The sequence below is a fragment of the Halyomorpha halys genome, unplaced genomic scaffold (genome assembly GCF_000696795.3).
Source record: "Halyomorpha halys isolate HHAL.00 unplaced genomic scaffold, Hhal_1.1 Scaffold749.1, whole genome shotgun sequence".
In the NCBI taxonomy this organism is placed as follows: domain Eukaryota; kingdom Metazoa; phylum Arthropoda; class Insecta; order Hemiptera; family Pentatomidae; genus Halyomorpha; species Halyomorpha halys.
The window spans coordinates 597,662-618,662 of NW_027116653.1; the positions used below are offsets into that span (position 1 = coordinate 597,662).

At 29.9% G+C, this 21,001-nt stretch overlaps 1 protein-coding gene and 1 long non-coding RNA gene across 6 annotated transcripts in view; both read left to right on the forward strand.

The window, feature by feature from the left end:
- The window catches only part of LOC106685866 (kelch-like protein 17), a 24,869-nt gene extending 16,972 nt beyond the window's left edge, over positions 1 to 7,897 (forward strand). For all 5 annotated transcript variants that reach the window (XM_014428840.3, XM_014428838.2, XM_014428836.2 and 2 more), the window contains 3 exons: positions 3,490 to 3,597; positions 5,115 to 5,275; positions 6,662 to 7,897. In XM_014428840.3, the coding sequence (XP_014284326.1) occupies positions 3,490 to 3,597; positions 5,115 to 5,275; positions 6,662 to 6,694 (302 nt within the window). In that variant the 3' untranslated portion in view covers positions 6,695 to 7,897. The remainder of the gene's footprint in view (positions 1 to 3,489; positions 3,598 to 5,114; positions 5,276 to 6,661) is intronic.
- A 5,293-nt stretch (positions 7,898 to 13,190) lies between these two features.
- Positions 13,191 to 17,793, forward strand: LOC106685856 (uncharacterized). The gene is made up of 3 exons (XR_001343907.3): positions 13,191 to 13,458; positions 16,739 to 16,777; positions 17,675 to 17,793. It is a non-coding gene; the product is annotated as an uncharacterized lncRNA (long non-coding RNA).
- Positions 17,794 to 21,001: the final 3,208 nt, after the last annotated feature.

A 21,001-nucleotide genomic window follows, 5' to 3' on the forward strand; every position in this document is an offset into this window, starting at 1 on the left:
GTGCACCGCCATCTTTCTTGTTTTTAAAAAATAACGTATTTTTTTTAGACAAAGAAAACTGGTTAGCTTGCTTTATAATTTAAAATAACAAATAGCAATATTAAAATTATACATAAAATAAAACATATCAAAACCCTTTTAACATCAAAATATACTATTCACTAAAAAAGAGCATATTACAATATATAGGTTGGCAAGAAAGTAATTTTGCTTTTTTAATATGAAATAGATGTGGCATAGGGAGGTGGTGGCCCCATCGCTCAGTCATTAAACTGCAGACAGCCACTTGCCCTCCAGGTTGGGAGAACAGTACACCGACGTTTACTCACAGTACCACTATATACATCATACTACATACACCCCACACTCCCATACTACAGACCAAGGTCACATACACTGCATACTCTAGGGTCACCTCCCTTAGGAAGCTGCCCCGGATGGGGAAGCAGTTTAGTAGGCTTAGAGAAGGCAGCTCCTCCACCTGACTAGGAGGGCGAGGTCTGATAACCCTCACCTCTGAAACCTCTACATCATGAGACCTTAACGAGATAATGCTGAACTCCCTCATGTTAACCGACATGGAAACCGTCAAATAGATTTTTGTTTAGCCTTTTGGAACATTTTAACTTTATACAGACCCAGAAGACATTGTATCTTCCTGAATGAACTGGACAAGTATAGATATGACATAGCTGCTATCCAAGAAATTCGAAGGACTGGAAGCGGGATCATTGAAAAAAGACTATATACAATTTACTACAGCTTTCACCTGAGAAACCATAGCTTTAGAACCGGCTTTATTGTGGAAGGGCGAATGTAACAGAATGTCATTAGATTCAATCATATAAATGAAAGTATCTGCATTACAAGGATCGAGGGAACCTTCTACAACTACTCCATAATCAGTTGCCATGCCCCAACAGAAAAGTCAACCACACTATATCGCCACCACAGGATACACAAAGTGACATGGAGATCCCCTTACCATCTGCCATCTCTTAATAAGTGCACACCATAGATCCAACTTATTGAGCTTAAGAACCTTTAGAGGAGCTAACATTGATTGTGACCACTTCCTAGTGATAGCATGAATCAGGGCAAGAATCACTAATGCAAGATATAAGAAGCAAGAAAAGAATAACAAGTGGATTGTCCAGAAGTTGCATGACCCTGATATTTGCAACTCTTTCCAAGCTTATATAGTTAGAACACTGCATGAGCCTCTGATCTCTAGATCTCTAGCGTGCCTTCTGTTTAATTTGATGCTGGAAAAAGTAGTAAGAGAAACAGGTATCCAGAATAATGGCACCATTTCAATAGATCAGTCCAACTGCTCGGTTATGCGGATGACCTTGATATAGTGACACGATCTTTTACTGCTCTTACTGAGTCTTTCTTGAGTCTGCAGAGAGCTGCTGCATGCATACGTCTAGCTATTAATGCAAACCAAAAAAATATATGTACACCGGAGAAGCCACACCTCAGGAAAGACAGATTGTCGTTGGAAGCTGTATCTTTGAGAGAGTGGAGGAGTTTACTTGCCTTGGATAACAGGTCACAGCAACAAATAATCCTTCAAAGAATCTATGGGCCGGTAAGGCTGGAGAAGAAGAAGAAATAAGGAACTCTATCTGCTGCTCCAAGATATAGACGTTATGATCTTTGTTCGGCTGGGACGCCTTGAGTGGTAGAGCATGTTGCATGGATGAGTCCCGACGAAATGCCTAAAAGAGTCATGGCAGAGGAAATCCATTGTCCAAGAAGAGTTGGATGGCCCAAGCTCCGGTGGATGGATGGCATGGTACAAGATCTGCTTGGTGTCTAAAATTGGAAGGCAGCAGCCCAAAACCGAGCCAAATGATGGAGGCTCATAGAGGAGGCCAGGACCCATTGCAGGGTTGTAGTGCCAACTGATAGATAGAATGTGAAATGGAACTTATTTGTTTCTGTAAAAAAAAAAAAATTAACTTTAATCTATCAAATATCTCCCATTCTGTTCAATAGCCTTTTATTATCTTTCTTGTAACTTCATGTAGCCATAGAACTTGAAATCATCGTTATTACTGAAATTTTTACCATTTAAAAAGTTTTGTAAACTTTGAAAGAAATGATGATCCAATGGTGCAAGGTTGGGGAATACGAGATTACTTGCCAATCAAGCTCCAATAATTTTAAGTGTGTTGCTAAAAATATGTACATTATCGTGGTGGAATACTATTCCTTTTCAATTGGCCTTTTCTCTTTCATTGCTTCCTCAAATTTCATAAGTTGTTGGTAGTAAACATCAAGTTCATTATTCGGTTCCTAGAAAGCAACTGAAAGTATTGAATACAAGGTATTCGGCATAACCCCATCAATTTGATAAAGTGATCTTTTAATTAATTAATTCATTTTTTTTATGCAATACCGCTCTTGATATGGTTTGTGCTGGTTAATAATGCTTGGACCATAATCGTTTTCAATAAATGTTACTTTAGACGGTCCTGTTTTCATCTCCAGTGATAATTTGTTTCAAAAAAGGGTGGCTTGCATTCTGTTTGAAATGTGTATTCATTGCAGGATTGCATTCTGTTGAAACACAAACATCCATCGAGCTTCTTAACAAGTTCAAGATATATTTGATTTTAAGTTGTGTGTAACTGTTTTGCTATCTCTTGGACAGTTATATGTTGATTCAATTCAATTATAGCTTTCACTTTGTCATCATCAACTTCAGAAGAGCAACCAGAATATTGGTCATCCTTCAGAGAAAATTTTTCAAACCGATTTTGACTCGTGTGTTCTGTTAAACAATCAACATCATAAACTTCACAAATCTTTTTATGAGTCTCAGTTGTTTTCTTGTCTTTATGAAAATACAAATTAAAATGTGTCAAGCATGCTTATTTTTGCACTCCATGTAAAAAGTGTCTGTTATGGTGTTATCTGTGTCTGGATGGTTAGGGATGGTGACAAAATAATAACAAAACAAACATAATGTTATCTACTGGTGCAAACTGAAATTAATTTCTTACTAAACATTTATAATGTTTTTCCTTTAACGAGGAGTCACTTAAAATGAATACCAACATTATTCATTTAGAAATACAAGTTTTATAAAAATTCTGTTGAAGAATTTAATTAGTATAAATTATTAAATTAGTATAAAAATAATATTAAAGAACTTACTGGCATTACCCAAAACTTTAATTTGTAATAAATGCCAGATACTATATATTATGAGCTAGTGCTTCCTTTGTTTTGCAGTATTGTGAATATTGACTTAATTAAAGGTATATTTAAACTTGCTTGGTTTTAAGATTTGTTTGTAGTATTATTGGTATATAGCACTCTTATGAATTAGTTTTTAAAGTTTATCATTATGTACTTTTTAGAATTTTTTTTCCATCTAGAAGATATTTTAGTATCAATATAAGGATTAATATTATAGGTTATAACTCACTGTGCTTTTGGTGCATTATTTGTTTTAAAAAATGCTAAAATTACTAGGTGGCTGGCATGCGTCAACTGAGAATACAAATCGTTGTGAACGGTTTAACACCCAAACAAATACTTGGGAATTGAGAGCATCAATGCTTGAAAAGAGATACAGGCCTGGTAATTTACTTTCCTTATTACTACTTAACCATGCTTATGTTTTTTCTGTTATCCATTTTGTTTTTTTACTATTTCAATGGTTCATAGGTTCCAAATTATAATAATAATATTACTTTGTATAATTGATTAATTAAGTATCTGTCTGAATCTGTGCTTTGTCTCTTTCTGAACTCTCCTGAAGTTACAGTCTTTAAGCTTAAAGAAATAGATTTATTGATGATGATCTTATAGACATAAATTTGTTTACTATATCTACTTAAGTTTTCATCTAATCCATGTTTTTCAATGTTATTTAATTGGTTTTTTTAATGATGATGTTTAGGCCCGGCTCACTGAGAAGAAATCACTATGCATGTTGTCTATGTCACACAAAAACTTGCTTATTGATAGTCTTGTGTGATTTCGCTTTTCATCCATTTGTTGGTCCATGAGTTATTAAACACCTGCCAATTGTTGTTATGCTAGAAGAGATATTTTGGTATTCAACCATATTGAATTTTTAGAATAAATATTGACACAAAAACAGCACATTTTGAAAGCAAAATATCAAAAATAAATTATCATTTATAAGTGGTTTACTAATAATACTGCAAATCGTTAGTTCCCTCCCCTTAATCCTGAGAAAATCTTCAGGGAACAGAACTTATGTTTCAGTCTTTAACACTTTAATCTACTGTGAGTCTCTTTGTGGGAATGGCTCCGTCAATGGCCAAAGTACAGTGAACTCACATCAATCAAAACCAAGGGAGTTCATATTAGTGAAAACTGGATTACCGAACGGGAAAAAAAAGTCACTTCATAAATAAAAAATAAATTTAAAAACATAAATTATAAATATATGTATGTATAGTTGACTGTAAAAATTGATATATAGGGAGATGGTCAGGGTTGCGGTCAAAAGAGAAATAAAAATAGTTTACAACTATTTATTTTCCAACGTTTCGCCCCACTTTGCAGGGCTTCATCAGGGATGTCCAAATAAATAAGTTGAACAGTTAACAGAGCTGTTAAACTTATTTATTTGGACAGCCCTGATGAAGCCCTGCAAAGTGGGGCGAAACGTTGGAAAATAAATAGTTGTAAACTATTTTTATTTCTCTTTTGACCGCAACCCTGACCATCTCCCTATATATAAATTATAAATGTATATACTGACAAATATTTTTACAATCATAGTTGTTTTCTTGTGAAATAATCTGAAATTTCCATTAATCTAGAACTTGAAATTATCTTTTTCAAGGTCTTTGGCCGCATTTATTTCAGTAGTAGAATGTGAAAATTCAAACAGAACCAAAAAAATACATTAAATATGTTTTCCTAACATAAAATTAAAGCTTTTTATTTTTTTAAAGAGATGGCTAAGATTATGGAATGATCCAGTTTAGCTAGGTGTCGATTAGGGAGAGTCCACTGTACAACAATCTCCTTTATACCAATCTTTCATACTGATTTCCTCCTTATGAATCATTACTTAGATTCCTTAAATATTTGCAAAGCTTAATTGTGAAATTTTTTAGGTATTGCTGTGATTGGTGGGATGATATATGTGCTGGGAGGCGAGGAAGGCTGGGATAAGTATCACCAATCAATAGAAGCCTATGATCCAGTGGAAGACAAATGGGTTTTTGCTGGAGAGCTACCTACACCAAGATCCTCACTTTCTTGCCTTGCTTTGCAGGTTGGTGCTCTTAGTGATTTGCTCTATGTACTCATTGTTTTTTAGATATCTTCTAAAAACATAAACATATTTTAATAATCAAGAGACAGGAAGAAATCCCTGTCTTTCATAATTTTGAATTATCATTTACTTACTTTTATTTTCTGTTATGTGAAACGATGCTTTATATTGGTTGGCATCCTATTCTTGCTCACTAACAGCCTCAACTTGTTAGAGGAGTTGACAATTATGTTCATTCTCCTTTAGAGTCATGTTACTTATTCCTAACTCTTTCATATCTGTCTTTGAAACTTGTTTTCTTTAATTGACTGTGTCTGTAGTCGATGCTAAATTTCTGCTTAGGAAACAGATAACTTATACAGAAATTTAATGCTATAGCATCACTTTAGTTTTTATGAAGGTTCATGTGATGTTGAGCATTACTTGATACCGGTGATAATGCGTTGATGTTGAGTGAATGTTGCCATTTCAGAAACCTTCATGTCTAACTTAAAGGTAGTTACAGTATACCTTATTGTAACATTGGAAAATTAAATTAATCTAAATTCAGTTGTTAGTTAATGAAAAGTGCCAGAAAATAATTTAGAATCAAACAAAAAAGATTATCTTTTCTTATCGGTTAGGGATTAGGGTAACTCATTAAGGCTCTGGATTTCCAACTCTGGTTTTCAGTTTCCTGTCTGGCTCTGACAGATTATTATTTATTTTCTTATATCAGCTGTGGATCAACCATGAGGTCCTATAAAGTGAGTGGCTGATCCCTCAGTAGGTTGGGGAGAAAATTTGGTCCCAGGTGTGTTCCTGTTCAGATCTTTGAATAACTTTTAGTCAAGTTCATTCTAACCAAGGTCTGAACCCTTAAACCCTTCATGGTTTGTTATGGTACAGATTTTTTTTCTTCTTATCAGTTACCAGATTCAAAACCTTAAGAAACATTCCCATCCCCTTAATTAACCCTCAATGTAACTAACTTCCATGTTTCACTGAAGATGCTTGTGGGAGTCATTTATTTTGAAAATTAAATATCTGATATATGATTCAACACATTGAATTAGGAATAACTAATTTAGCAAACAATATTTAACTCCTTAATGTCTGTATTTGATATTTAGTTCATGCCAAAAATTAATGTATGCCATTGCAAAGAACAAAAAAAACAAACAAACAGTAACAGCATGATATCACAACTCTAAATTCTAACAACTTCTCCAAGAACTTGTTTTCTGGTCTGGTATTTAGCAGTTTCTTCCCTTATTATTCAAAATCTCAATTATTCCTGTTTGAGATAACATTTCGTCTCGTTTGCTTTGAAGTATTTCATATTCTTATCATCAGAATTCTTATAATTACTTTAGCTACTAATACCTAACCATTTGTGTGTTTCAGATTATCAAGTCAGTATGCAGAGACAAATCTTGACTGGCTACATAAAAAAAAAAAAGTTCAGCCCTAATCAAAATGCTTTGTTTTTGCATATAACTTTAAAATCAAAAAGATTGTTTTTCTTTAATTTTTTATATTTTAATTTTCTTAAAATAATTTTGGCTTTGTTGAAAAGCAGTTTACTATTTAATTTTTATTCATTTCTATAAATCCAATTATTCTGTGTTGCTACATATTTTAGCTTATTTTTTGATATTGTAAACAGTTGTTGAATATTTTGTTTTATTGTTTATTTCTCATGTCTTCCACTTTTAGAGCAATTTTCAGGTTTCTTTAACCTGTTTTGCCCTATATATCATTCTAATACTTTTCTCAGTGAAAGTGTTTTTTTGTTATTGTTATTAAATCGTTTAATTTGCATTTTGGTTGTATTAAATTTTGCCCTTTGATTAAAAAAAATTGTTATTTGGTTTTCTTTCTAAAAGAAAATATACCTTTTTTTTATTTTTTTTTTTATAGTACTTGTTCTTTGTGTGTGTATTTCTTAATCTGTACCATTTCTTCTTTTGTTTCTTGTTGCGATTTCCGTATTTTATTTTCAAATAACATTGATTGAATGAGGATTAGTTACCAAAGATGTCAGTTTGAAGTTATTTTCCGTCCAATGTTCTTTTATTTTATTAATGGTAAATTTTCAATAAGGGATGTTACATATTCAAAGGAATTCATTACAATATAAAAATGGTTTTTGAAATTGAAGAGTGATCTTCTACGATTCTTTAAGAATTATTTTTAGCTATTTTAAATAATTTTCTTCGATTGTCATTGTGGAATTTATGATCTTATCATGATATTTGACATCTTAAAACTATTTCAGAGCAAATTTCTTATAATTGAAACATTTGATTTATATTTTTCTTGGAAAAGAAATCTTAGTTTTTAATGCTCTTGATCAAAGTTCTTTTAATGGTAAATTAATGTTTTTTAAGAAACAAAATTCTCTTTATCACCTCCTTTAATTGTTTGATATTTAAGGGTTAAAAGTGTGAATAAATGTTCTTGGCCTTGAGAAATTGATTGTGGCTATAGTACTCCTTTTTTACAATAAACCATTTAACCTACTAATCAATAAACTATGGGTTCTAGAAACTTCCATTTTTTTATTATTTTTTTTAAACTCAGTTTTGTTATTTATTGAAATTTGTATTCTAAATATAAAATTAAATGTCTTGAAATATGTTTAATGTTTTTTTTTATTTTGATTATGGGGGTTTGAGAATACCTGATTTGCATAAAATCTCTTTGATTTTGGTGTAATGTCTACAGGTTCATGACAGTAGCTTTATTTTTATACTTATGTTTAGTTGAGAAATTTGTTTTATTTTAAGTGTAATATCTTTTATGATAACTTAGATGAATATCATATTCTTAAAGGTGTTTTTAATTTATTTACTTTTTTATCACAAATATTTTGTTTTCTTAAAGAAATTATGGATTAAATTTGATATTGGTTTTGGAAAAAATCAGTCTTTCCTAGTCAAAAATATGTGCTATTATTATTATTTAAGTACTATTTGAGTAAATCTTACTTTAAAATATAATGTATAAATTAGCTGTTTCTTAAATGTATTTTGTGGTCCAAAAACCTTTAATGTTGGACCTCTCTTAGACTTCTCTATATTTTACTTTCCCAGATATTTCATTGGTTATGTTTTATTCTTATACATATGTTTGCTCAGGGCATATATTGAAGGTGTCAAGGCAGAAAGAAATAAGTGCCAAAATGAAGAAATAAAGATTTTAAGAAAAAAGGATTCATAAGCAATATTTCTTTCACATCTCATACTGGGTTTGAAGTAAACAAAATAGATAAATATAGTAATATATTTGGGAGGTATTGTGAAACGAAGGAACTACCACTTAAGAACTGCTTTTGCTAGAAAATATCAATTTCTTTGTTTTGTTGGTTACCCCTTCTGCCTTTACACCATTTATGTTGTGTTAATTGGTATTGTAGTATTAATTATTGCATTTAATAAATAATATGCAGTTTTAGACTAATCACTACATTATAAGTTTTTCATTTCTTTTACTAAGATATATTTTTAAATATATACTGCAATATCAGTAACTACTAATATGGCTTTGTAATCTTATTAAAAATTTTTAGAATTGAAAATCATTTGATTGTTTTTTCCAAAATATTGTTTCTGTTTCTTTTCAGTCTGTAAAGCTTAGTAAGAATTTATTTATTCTTTAATAGCTATATAGTTTATGGTTCAATTTTGTAAAGTTTTTCTATTAAATTTTTTTTTTTAATAGATATGAATCTTCATAACCTTGGCAATAATGAGCTAGCAATATAACTTTTTATTCATGTATTTTCGGATGTTTATTGAATAAAATTTTAATTGTTGTTGTTTTACGTCATTGGAAATAAATGGTATTGTATTATGACTTGATTGTGTGGCATAGGATTAATATATTGTGATTAATAAATTAGTAGTGATGATAATAATATGTATGATAATTATATAAAGTTTATTAATAATATATGTTTAGCAAAGTTTATTTCTTATTATTATTGATGTATTTTTGAGAAAGTTATGACGCTTATTAACAACATATGGAAAATATTTTGTAATTGCATGATATCAAACATTGTATAATATTAATATAATAATAAGCGTGTTAAAAGTTAATACTGACCAATTGTATTTTTCTGTTATTTTGTTATTGTGAATTTCAAAGTTATTATATTTTTTTAAATCACAGAATATACTAAACGCTTGTATTAATTAAATCATTGATTTATTGAGAATTGTTTGGGTTGAGTCCTGATAAATCAGGTTAGCTTTTGTTTTCTTAATGTTATTAGCTTGATATTTTAGTTTATGAATGCTTCTGGTTGTTTATATTTCCTTTTAAAAGATGTTGGTTGTTTACTGGTCTGGATCATTGATATATGATATTAAAATGAAATAAATATGTAAAAGTAATAAGCCTTAATTTTTTTTCTACTTATAATCTCTGTAGTAAATTTTATAGAACTTTTTACAAATAACACATAGTTTAATTAAATAGTCCTGTAAAATATATGCCATTTCAAAGTTTTAAGTTGGATATGCAATTAATATTTTTCCTCATCTTTCTTTTTCTCTTTAAATTTTTCTAATATTTTAATTATTGATATATATATATGATGAATTATTTGGTTTATATATATATATGATGAATTATTATCCACCATGAGGTGGATTACCAAATAAATTTAAGATGACTAAATTAAATTTGAAGTAAAGGTATAAAATCCATATGATCGATAACTGACAACAAAAAGCATCTTTAGATTGTCCAAGAAAAAAAATATTATTTTTCCTTAAGTTGACTCCAGCCTAATTTTTTTTACTTCTTACCATGTTATTTCTGACATGGGGAGGGAGAAGGTGGTTATCTACTGGTAGCCAATCTGTTCTAACCAAAGTGGGGGTTAGAGTTCAAGTTTTCATTCAGTCATTTCATTAATATTTTAAATTTTCTAGAGGAGGAAGGGAAGGAGGATTGGTGATCCTTTACTTAAATCTTAGAGTTCATTTGGTTGAAAAATGTACTTCCTCCTTCCACTCAGATGATTTCGGATTCCACACTGAATGCAATTGACAATAGTGCTAGTAATAAACTCTTATTAATGTTATTAGTCCCTTAAAATGCAAAATAATCTATAAAATGTTGTTCATACTCATTTCTGGCAGGCTTTTTCAAGGAACTGGTTCATTTTGTGTAATAAAGTAAATTTTTCTGAACTACAGCAAGAAATTTTTACGATTTTATTTGAAATAAGTACTAGAAGAACTATTACATTTTAACACATAATGTCAAACTTAATAAAAAGTTGCATATCACATTAGCTTCCAGTTGAAAATTAGGTTGAAGTTGTGATGACATTGTCTAGGGAGGCTAATCATGTTTTATAATAATGATAGCAAAAGTGAGAGTCCTAAATTGTTTAATAAACAGCGGTCCCTCCCCGTTCTTGTAAAAAAAAAAAATAAACTTAATTATCTATATTTCTAGATTAGAGAATATTTTATTTGACTTTTGGGAATAAAATTCACATGTTTGAAACATTCACGCAAATAAAAGTGCTCCAGCACATAGTGAAGCATAAGTAGTTTATGGAATTTGATGAAATTTATTTAGACCAGACAACATTTATCCCCAACTTCTCCCCACATTTGGGCCAGATCTGACAAGCCATTTTCAAAATATAGATGTATTCAGAAAAATACGTTTAGTTAATAGATCAAAATGAGCGGATGGAATCCGATTAAATTGATTCGGAGCTAACTAGACACCTACCCATACAATCCCTTAAAAAATGATAAAATAGTTTCGATTATGGCCGAATACCAATTTTACTAGACATGGAAACATAGAACCGTATTTGTTCCTTAATATCTAAAATTTTAGATTCTGAGGACATATTTTTTTTTTTTCATTTACTGTATAAATACACATATTCCTGACTTCCGTTTGTGGAAGCCAAACTTGTTAATATAATGAAAATTTATTTATTTTTAGAAAAGAGTGATTTAATACTTTTGCTGATGAACTTGTTGGTTTTGTGTTCTCGGAACTATTATAACGACACAGCTGAACCGATAGCGATCATACTCAATATGATTTCTTTCTTGATCCTTGTAAACAGGGCGGGATTTAAATTTTGGATATCTCTAGGCCCAGAAAAACATCTTAACGATGACAACTTTAATTTTATTGCATAACAACGTCACTTTCATCAATAACGTGTGAATCAATTTATTTTGTTCTATGTGTATTAAATAACTTAGAAATTACCCAAAAAGTTATTAAATAAGTTTAATTTCTTCATAGTTATCAACACATAAATATATGTATGGATTATACATCATTGACATATTGAAATTAATTATTACTATTTAATACTAGTGCTCCAGCCTTACTTAACATTCTGCGCGATCTTAAGTTAGATTGTACAGTGTTCTTTGGCTATCTTATAGTTTGATTGAAGTTTAGAGCGAATCGTGTCTTATAGTGCAGTGAAATACTGAAAAATTTCAAAAATTGAATAGCTTCTAACGTAAACTGTCTAGTGACAGTGGATGAAACTTGGCTTCCCTACTATGATATCCCGACTACACTCGGAACAAAGTGTGGGAAATAGTAAAGTGTTTGAAGATAAGTATACCTCCACGACTGTCTGGAAATCCAGCTTTGTTAAGAAGAGAATAGGGACAATATTTTTAGTATGAGGGGTGTTATGAAGCGAGTGGTGTCAGAAACGAATGCTGTAATAAGCAGATGGCACACTGAGCAATGTCACCTTAAGTGGTGCAAGCTCTTCAAAAACATCGGATAAATTCAAGAATGGGTTCATGGTTCCTCCACCATGATAATGCTTCAACATATAGTTTTAAAGTTTACATAGAATATTTGGCTATAACTGGTATAACTGTGAGTACCCTCTCTACAGCTCAGATCTAGCTGAAAGAGAGGGATTTCACAAAAGATGAGAGCCTTTGAGGGCTTGGGACCTTGAATGAGCACAAATTGCAGAAAAAACGTGGTAGGATTCTGTGAAAACTGGTTTAGAAGAGTATTTTGTGTAGTATAAACTATTTTGGAAAACTAGAAAATAAATGTTATATTGAAAAACTTTCCTAATTCCCTTTGTATACCTCTTATGATTATAACGAAATTTTAATTATATATTTTTGAACCTTATTACTAGAAATGGAGGTAATTATTAGATCTTTTTAAAAGTTTTGAATCGATCTAATAACGTTCATATTGATATAAAAACCTGAATCGCGTATACTTGTAATAAATTTAGTGATAGGCATTGATAAAGTAACATTGTGTTTTCGCAACAATAAAAAATCACAAATTACTTTCTTTTCATTGATTTAACCTAAAGCTATTTAAAATCCAATGATGTTATTATCGCATGATTATTTTGCTTGGTGGTATTGGTACAAATGCTGTAGTTCCCGCTATATAAGTAGTATAGCCTAAATTTTTGTTGAAAATATTTTCTTTGAGTGTAATTAAGTTCATTTTCTAGTTTTTCAGTTGTGTGTAAGCTGATTGTCACTATTATGTGTTTGTAACGAGTTCCGGACTTTTAGATTTCATTTAAATGTTCGCCCCCCAGCATTAGATATTATTATGAAAAGTAAAAAATTTATCTCCATTTATCATTAATTGTTATTACAATGCTTTTGTGATATTTTTTTATCATTTTGGATTTTACTTATGAATTAATTGCATTTTCATGCTTCTAGCAAGTTCATTTTTCATCTAATAAAAATTAATATAATGGGATTAGTAATCATCCTGATAATTATGAAAACTGCTATTATTAAGAAAGAAATTAAAGTATAATGAGTTTTCTAATCAATTCAGTAATTAATTTTTTTAAATTTGCATGTTTAGTATTAAACTGCTGATAATTGCTTAGTAGTCTAAGATTATTAGGTACTTAATTTTTTCTCTTGAGATTTTTAGAAATTCATTGCAAACATTTACAATGTAATCTAAGACATAACTGATTCCTGATAGTTGAAACTGGTTTATTGCTAGAGTTAGAACAAAATCGATTGAATTAAAAGTGATTAAATTATTGGTTGTAGTATTCTCAATGTTTGGAACAAAGTCTAGTTACAGTCACCAGTTTTTCTTGAAACTTTTGGTATTCACGCTGCTATGCCCCTAATTACAGTTTATTATTGAATGTTCATGATATTAATTATCTATTTCAGGTAAATGTACTTAAGATTACAGTTTCTGTATAGAAAGAATTAGCTTTTAAGAGATTAGCTAGTTGTTTATTAAATTACTATTTGACTTTGTCCTAATACAATGATTGATTTTTTAAATGGGAAACAATTCATCAAAACTTGTCATTTCAAAAGATCTGTGATCATTTTATGTACATATTTCCATGAATTGGTGTAAATTGAAAAAAAACTTAAAACTTATTCAATTTTTCATTTCTTTGTTCCAAAATTTGTAGATATAATTTTTTTTCAGTTTCTTTTTTACTTAAGAAATTAATTTTAACAAAAAATAACTATGGCTTGATTTTGAATGTTTTTGAAAATATTTTGGTTATCTTGATTTTAATTCTATTACAAATCAATCTATTAAAATTTACTGTTGTATTCTCTTCTTCTGAAACGGTTTATTGGAAATCTGCAAATTTCATGAAATATAGTTTTTATTTTTGTAATAAAACCAACCGTTAATTATTGATTAGAAAAATAAATATATTTGAATTTCCGTGAAGAGTTATACTGAAATTTTTCATACAACTGAATCAATTGTAGTATTTATAACACATGTTTCTTATGCATATAAAGTCCTAAGTTACATAATTCCATATATATTTATTTATATGATTTTTATTTTGAGAATAACCATTTACAAATTGCTTGTATTTAGAATCATTTTCTGCTATATAAACTGGATTTTGTATTGAACATACTTACTATGTAATTACTCAAAATGTAAAATTGAAAATACTTGAGAAATATTTTGATAATCATTGAACTTATTTTGTACATTTTATATACTTCAGTTTTATGTTATTGTTAGTAGGCATAAAAAATCTTTAGAATCCATTACATATTGAAGCGTATTAACATTAGTTGATTAGTCTAAATTATTTCTTTTTTTCAATAAACTTAGTTGATTATTGCAACAATTATGATTGGTTTTCAATGTCTGTATACCTAAAAAAAATTGATCATTATTACGATTAGGATATACCTTAATTTAGGTATTAGGTATACCTACTGTATACCTTAATTTAATCAGTCAATTTTTCATGTATTTTTGTGTTAGTGAATTTATCTTAGATTGTCAGCTTGAATTTTGCACAACATAGTATTATGAGTAGTTGTTATAATGGTATCATTTATATGTTTTCATTTATACATTCAGTGTAGTGGTCTAGATTTTGTTTTTTACCTCTTATCTGTGTAAAAGTGTATGAATCTAGCTTAGTTTTTATTACTAACTTTGGTGTGGTTCAGAAGTGTTATTAAGTGTATTTATTTGGAATATACAAAGTGTTGTTTATTTTTTTTTGATAAGCGGGTATTCCTGGTCCCCTTCATAGAAATCCATATCTTCTCTATATATTTTTTTCCTGTATTCCTACCAAAAAAATTCTTTAATAATATAAAAAACTCCTTAAATGCTTCATTTGATAAATATATTACTAATTTATCACATTTTCTATCATATTTTATTTAATTTTACATCTATCTTATCTAGAAATTGAATATATTTTTTTCTGAAAAGTACATTAATTTTATAGATTTATCTACGGTAATTTATATTCTAAGTCATATTTTATTATTAATGTATTCTCAATACTATGGCTGTAAGTAAAAAAAAAAAATTAGCTCATTGATCTTGTGTGTAACCTTATACAAGTCAAGAGTTAGAGCACTAATAAAAAAAAAATTGCTTTATCCCAAGAATAATGGAGAGAAACTGGGTTATTTATAAAAATCTCTATAATCCTCATCTATTTATTAAAAAAATTGGATATAAAGAGATGTGCTGGTCAAGCACTCATATATATAAATGTTATTATTTATTTAAATTAGGCAACATACATGTACATAATGAGAAAACAATTTTTGATGTGGGTATTTTTTTGATCTGGCTGATAGCAAAAGACTAATATTAATATTCATTATCATATTATAATGTCATGACTTCAAATATGAACAGAGTTAAAGGGCAATTTTTGTTATAAAACCTTGTAATAAAAAATAGGGATTCTCTTTGACGTTTCATGATGGATGCAATAGAAAAAGTAAAACCATTCACTAACTTGAGGCTCAGTAACTATCTTACTTTTTACAAATTGAAGGGAAGTGTGTTTCTTAGGAGATGGCATCATCAAGGAGAGCATCACCAGCTCACTTTGAATGTTCAATATTTTTTTAAAAAAATGTTAATTTGTTGCAATCCAGACGGATAACATGGCTTGTTAGGAGTTGCCTAGATCTTGACTAATACGATGCTAGTATCTAAGTTGAAAAGAAATAATAAATAGAAGATGAATACAGATAAAAAAATGAAACAATATAAAATAAAATATATATAGCTAGAGATAATATTATGGTGCTTTAAGTATTAAAATATTGGACCCATCTCCATTGATGACTTATCAACTAAAAGGAGCTCCTAATTATAGATGTTAAACGATTTTCAGTGAACTCACTGCATATTTTACATTTTACAATCAATTTCTGTAATAGAAAAAAAAAATCAAAATTTAATTACGTAGAAGAATCAGCAATTTTGATGAACATACCAAAGTTAAGTAAATGGAGTCTTAAAAATGCACCAATTATTTACTTTTTAAATATTTTGTTAGTAAGTCAAGACCACAACACTCACTGAGTGTCCTGAAAGCCTTGAAGAGCATTTATCCGGAACACCCCCGACTTCATTGTGTTTTAGAACTCATACAAATTTTGAACGACAATGGAAAAATTATACCTATAAATATATCAGAGGCCTTGGGAAATGGGGAAACATATTTAAATAAGATTATGTCTTTTCTGAATGTATGTGTGTGTATGTATATGTATATGTGTATGTGTGTGTGTATATATATGCTTTTTTATATATTATGTATTTTTTGTATATTTTATATATTATATATTTGGGTTTTTATATATTATGTATTTTGTAGTATTTTTATCTATCTATTTTATACATATATATGTATTTTTTTTCATTTATATAATTGAACACTAAGTGTATGCATGAATAACATATTGGCGTTGATGACTGGTAGGTTTTACGCCTTAATTTCTGAATAAACAACAAACTAGACCACAAAATAAACTAATAATTAAGTTACAATCGCTTAAAAACAATTTCTGCTGTTATTTGGAATACATTATTCTATTGAAAATTTATAAATTTAATTCAATAATGAAGAAAAAATAGATAATAAGGGAGGAAAGAATTAGATTTCGTAAAAATTTCAGTAATGAGTTGTTTGTTTTTCAGTTGGGCAGCTTTGGGTCTTGGACATCTTAAAAAGAGCAGGTAATTAAACTATTTATTAATATTATTACATTTATTTTAATGAACTAATGTCAGTACTTAATTATAATTGCTCAAATTATAATTAAGGTGAAATTATATCTTGTGTTGTTTTAGAGATGATTATTATTCCATTTTTGTATATTCATTTCATCTTTATTATGTATGGGTATTAGCATAGTAGAGATAGTATTTTGGGTTTAAAAACAAAAGGTGTAGCAAAGATGGCGTATGTTCTATGTATTGACCCTCTTGTGGGAAGCCTAAGTTTTTGATGTCCCAGTATTTGTGAGACTGCCACCATCTTAAAAAAACGCTTAGAAAAAGAACGTTTTTTTTGGGGGGGGGAGGGTTTCCTCTTTAACTTGCTTTCAGTGCATTTTAGAAAAATCAACATTATCATCAATGTCGAGGAGTGTTCTTATATGTAACATGTTGCAACTTTTCACAAAACTACTAAGATACCAGGACATCAATATTTAAAAAACCTTAGATGTCAGTTTATTTTTAATAACTTTTATCTTCATACCAGATTACACTCTTGTAGAAAATTAAATTTCCTATAAGTTAAAAAAAAAATATTTCTAATTACTTCCTTAACAGATATTGGGAAATATTGAAATAAGAATTTAAGTAAACGTGAGCTTTGCTCAAATTAGAGTTCCTAAATGTAATATCATCTTTAATCTATTATAATATTTGTATTATATATGAGTAATATAAGTAAGTTTTATGTAATTTCATTGAGAATAAAAATATTTTGAAAACAAAGACCCCCAAATTTTCAAATTCTTCCTTAATTAGATTTTAACAAAATAAAATTCGCAAATAGATCTTAAATTTTATTAGATTAGCATTAAAAAAAATTATATAAAAATGTATCAGATTTAATTGTTTTAGTTCCGAAGTTGTTGGTGTATATACGAGTAATTAATCAATTCACAATTTCAACATATGCATCTTGAATTTCTCTGCTTTTTGACCACTTTTTCTTCCTGAAATTAGATGTGAAGCCAAGAGATGAAACATGATTTGATTACAATATATATACTTTGGTATTTGTGGAAACATTTCATGAAATATTAAAAAATATTGAAGCCTAAATTGACAAACTGATTCCCTTGTTTTAGTGCTTCTTTTATTTTCTTAATTGGGATAACCTCCCTTTTGACAGTGATGTCCCTGAATGCAGATTATATGTTTCTGAAAAATAAGAGGAACACAATCACTCTGATTCCAGTGAACACAATTTAGTTGATAGTCTCATTCTACTATATCAATTTAATTATTTCCTAGTTCTGTGTGACTTGGCACAGGTCTGAAAGTTAAACTAGGATTCACTCACCCTAAAGAGTGAATCCTTAGGTCTTGCTCACCACAAACAGCAAGGATTCATTTGCTTTCCTTGGATCATTTTCATGATTCATCAATGGAACTACTCCAAGAGTAGGACAGGTGGTAGGTAGAAAGGGGTTCATCGACCTTGCTTCGATCTGTCGATCACAGCTGGAGTTGCCGTTTGACTGTTACGAACTCACATGGAGCTACCTAGCTGTGGCAATGGGAATTACTACAGTCCTCAGGCAAACATCACATATTGAAATGTGTATTGTTTCTTTTCAGCAATTTAACTTTTTTTTTTATTTGTATTGGAATTTACTACTGTACATCATTATATGTTTAGTAAATTTGATGTATGTTATTATGGAGTGATACAGGCAAGCAGAGAAACTACCCATTGGTAGCACTATAATAGTAATTGAACTTGACTAGTATATAACTATTTATTATATTTCTAAATATATTATTTGACTAAATAAATGTTTCAATAAAATCTTCTCATCCAGTGAAAGCTAACGGCTTATAGTAGCCCAGAGTGTTGATTAAGTAAAAAAGTATTAAAGTTGTATTTAAAGTATTAAAGTGGTGATTAGTAGTAAAGTGTGAATATCCCCTTCAGGGCTATAACCTCTTTAGGAGGTAGTGAGTAATAATATACATGGTAAATCAGTACATTCCAGTGTTATTTATTGGAAATGTATGTTTCACCTTTATGTCTTCTCTGGATCTCTCCTCTACCCTCATACTTTTCTCCCATTGGTATTAACTTCAAATAGCTTCTATACAGGTTATAATCCTTACAGATAGGACTTGTCATTCTCATAACAACCATATGCAGATTCAATAGGGAGTGAAGGCTCCATCCTGCAAGGATTTATAGCTAATACCTGTAAAACTCATCCTATAAATTCATCTCTTAACCAGGTACCTAACCTAAAGGACAGGCATGGTGTAGGCCTTTTGATTTAAATTACCTTACATCTTCAATTGGAGTAAGAAGTATATAATTATACACAGCGACCTCGACAGGTGAAAGGGAAGGGTTCAATCGTGATTCATTGAAAAATTAGTAATTCTGTGAAAAGAATTAAGAAATAGTTCATTTCATGAGCTGATCGCTCATCACTAATTGACACCAAACTGTTGACTGTTATATACCAAGCAACAAACTATTATATTTATATAATAATTCATTGCTTCCCTCTTAGTTCCTTCACTTGGACAGTTGTCCAATATGGTCGGGATTCGAATGAGTTTAAAAGTAGTCAATGAAGTTCCTATTGTTGTAAATTTTTCTAGAAGTTTCTTTAACTTTGTTTGGTGCCGTTGTAGCCAAAGTTACATGTGTGTTGAGGCGTCACCGTAGCAGCTTCTAGTCTGCAGCGGCGCCGGTTCGATTCTGGCCTGGGCATGTTGACTTTTATTCCTTGAAAGCATCGTGGAATGACAACTTGACCTTTCCATCTCGTTAGAATAAGTTGGTAGCCTGGTGACTAACACTCCGTAGGTCAGAAAAAGCCGGGAAGCAGGTAAACACAAAAAAAAGCTTGGTTAGGTGACGTGAGGTTGGCTTAAAGGTTTATTTATACAGGCATGGGGCAGAACGAGTCGAGCCTGTGTTAGGTGGAAATGAGTGCTACTATTTATACATGCACATTGAGTGAACATGACGAGAATTTCTACACTATAGATCGACCTTATGTTGAAAATTTACTTGATGTGTTTGGTCTGAATTTAAAGGTATTTAATAGGAGTATTCAAGCTTATACTATCCCTGCTAATAATATATGTTGTGTTATTTACGTCTCTCGTAATTTCATTAAAAAATGACGTTATGAATCCTTATTGAATAAAGGTCCATCTGAAACTCAGCGAACTTTTGAAACTTTCATTTGCTAGTTGCAAACTGGAATGAATATTTTCCAACGAACTATTTCGACCTCGGCTTGTTATCTTCACGTTGTCTTCATCTGCTTGCATGAATGAGCCATTACCCAGCCCTTCGTCAGCAAATCTTCCTTAGTTTTTTTCATCTTATACTTAAGAATCAAACCAACTTCACTATATTCCTTTTCCTTTTGATTTCCCACTGTCCACTCCATGAATATTAGATCGTAGCTCATAGAGCCTAATACTTATGTGAAATTATTTACTTATGAATGTCTATACATTTTAATGTGACCTTTTCGGAAGCTCTTCACATCCTTTCTTCTTTCGCTTTCTTTTGTTTCAATCTAAATTTTGAAGTCTATTATTCTTCTAGCTCTTTGATTCTCAATCGAACGTCCGTATTGTATTAGTTTATTATTACTTATTTCAATGATGCAGTTCATTGTTTAATCATCTTGGTTGTAAGATATTTCATTATCATATAATAGATTATTGATTCACCCCCACACTCCATGCTATGAGACATACCTACTAAATATAGAGGCCTGCCGCTATCTTTGGAACACTTTCACATGAGGCATCCCATCTCCCTCTTGAAACTTGGAAGACCTAAAACTTTGTACTAATTATCTGTATCATCCAAAAATGATGAATATGATTTGTTCGTAAATGTTTCTAAATATTTTATGAAGGCGTTTGATAATCCTTGAAAAGGCTTCCAGTTTTGTTAGGAAAGAAAACAATTGGCTTGATATTTTTAAATACTTCATTAATAATTTATTTTTTCAACACTTTTTTTTTTTTTCAATAATGAATAGATCTCGTGAAGACCCTTTTTTACCTTCCATATGAGGGCGGCAGTTCCCAAGACTGAATGTTAATATTGTTTGTAGGTCCTAATGTATAATTATTTTATTATTACTTCAATTTAATTTTCTTTATCTTATATATATATATATAAGTTAAGTATTGGCGAAAGCAAAATGTCAAAAAAGA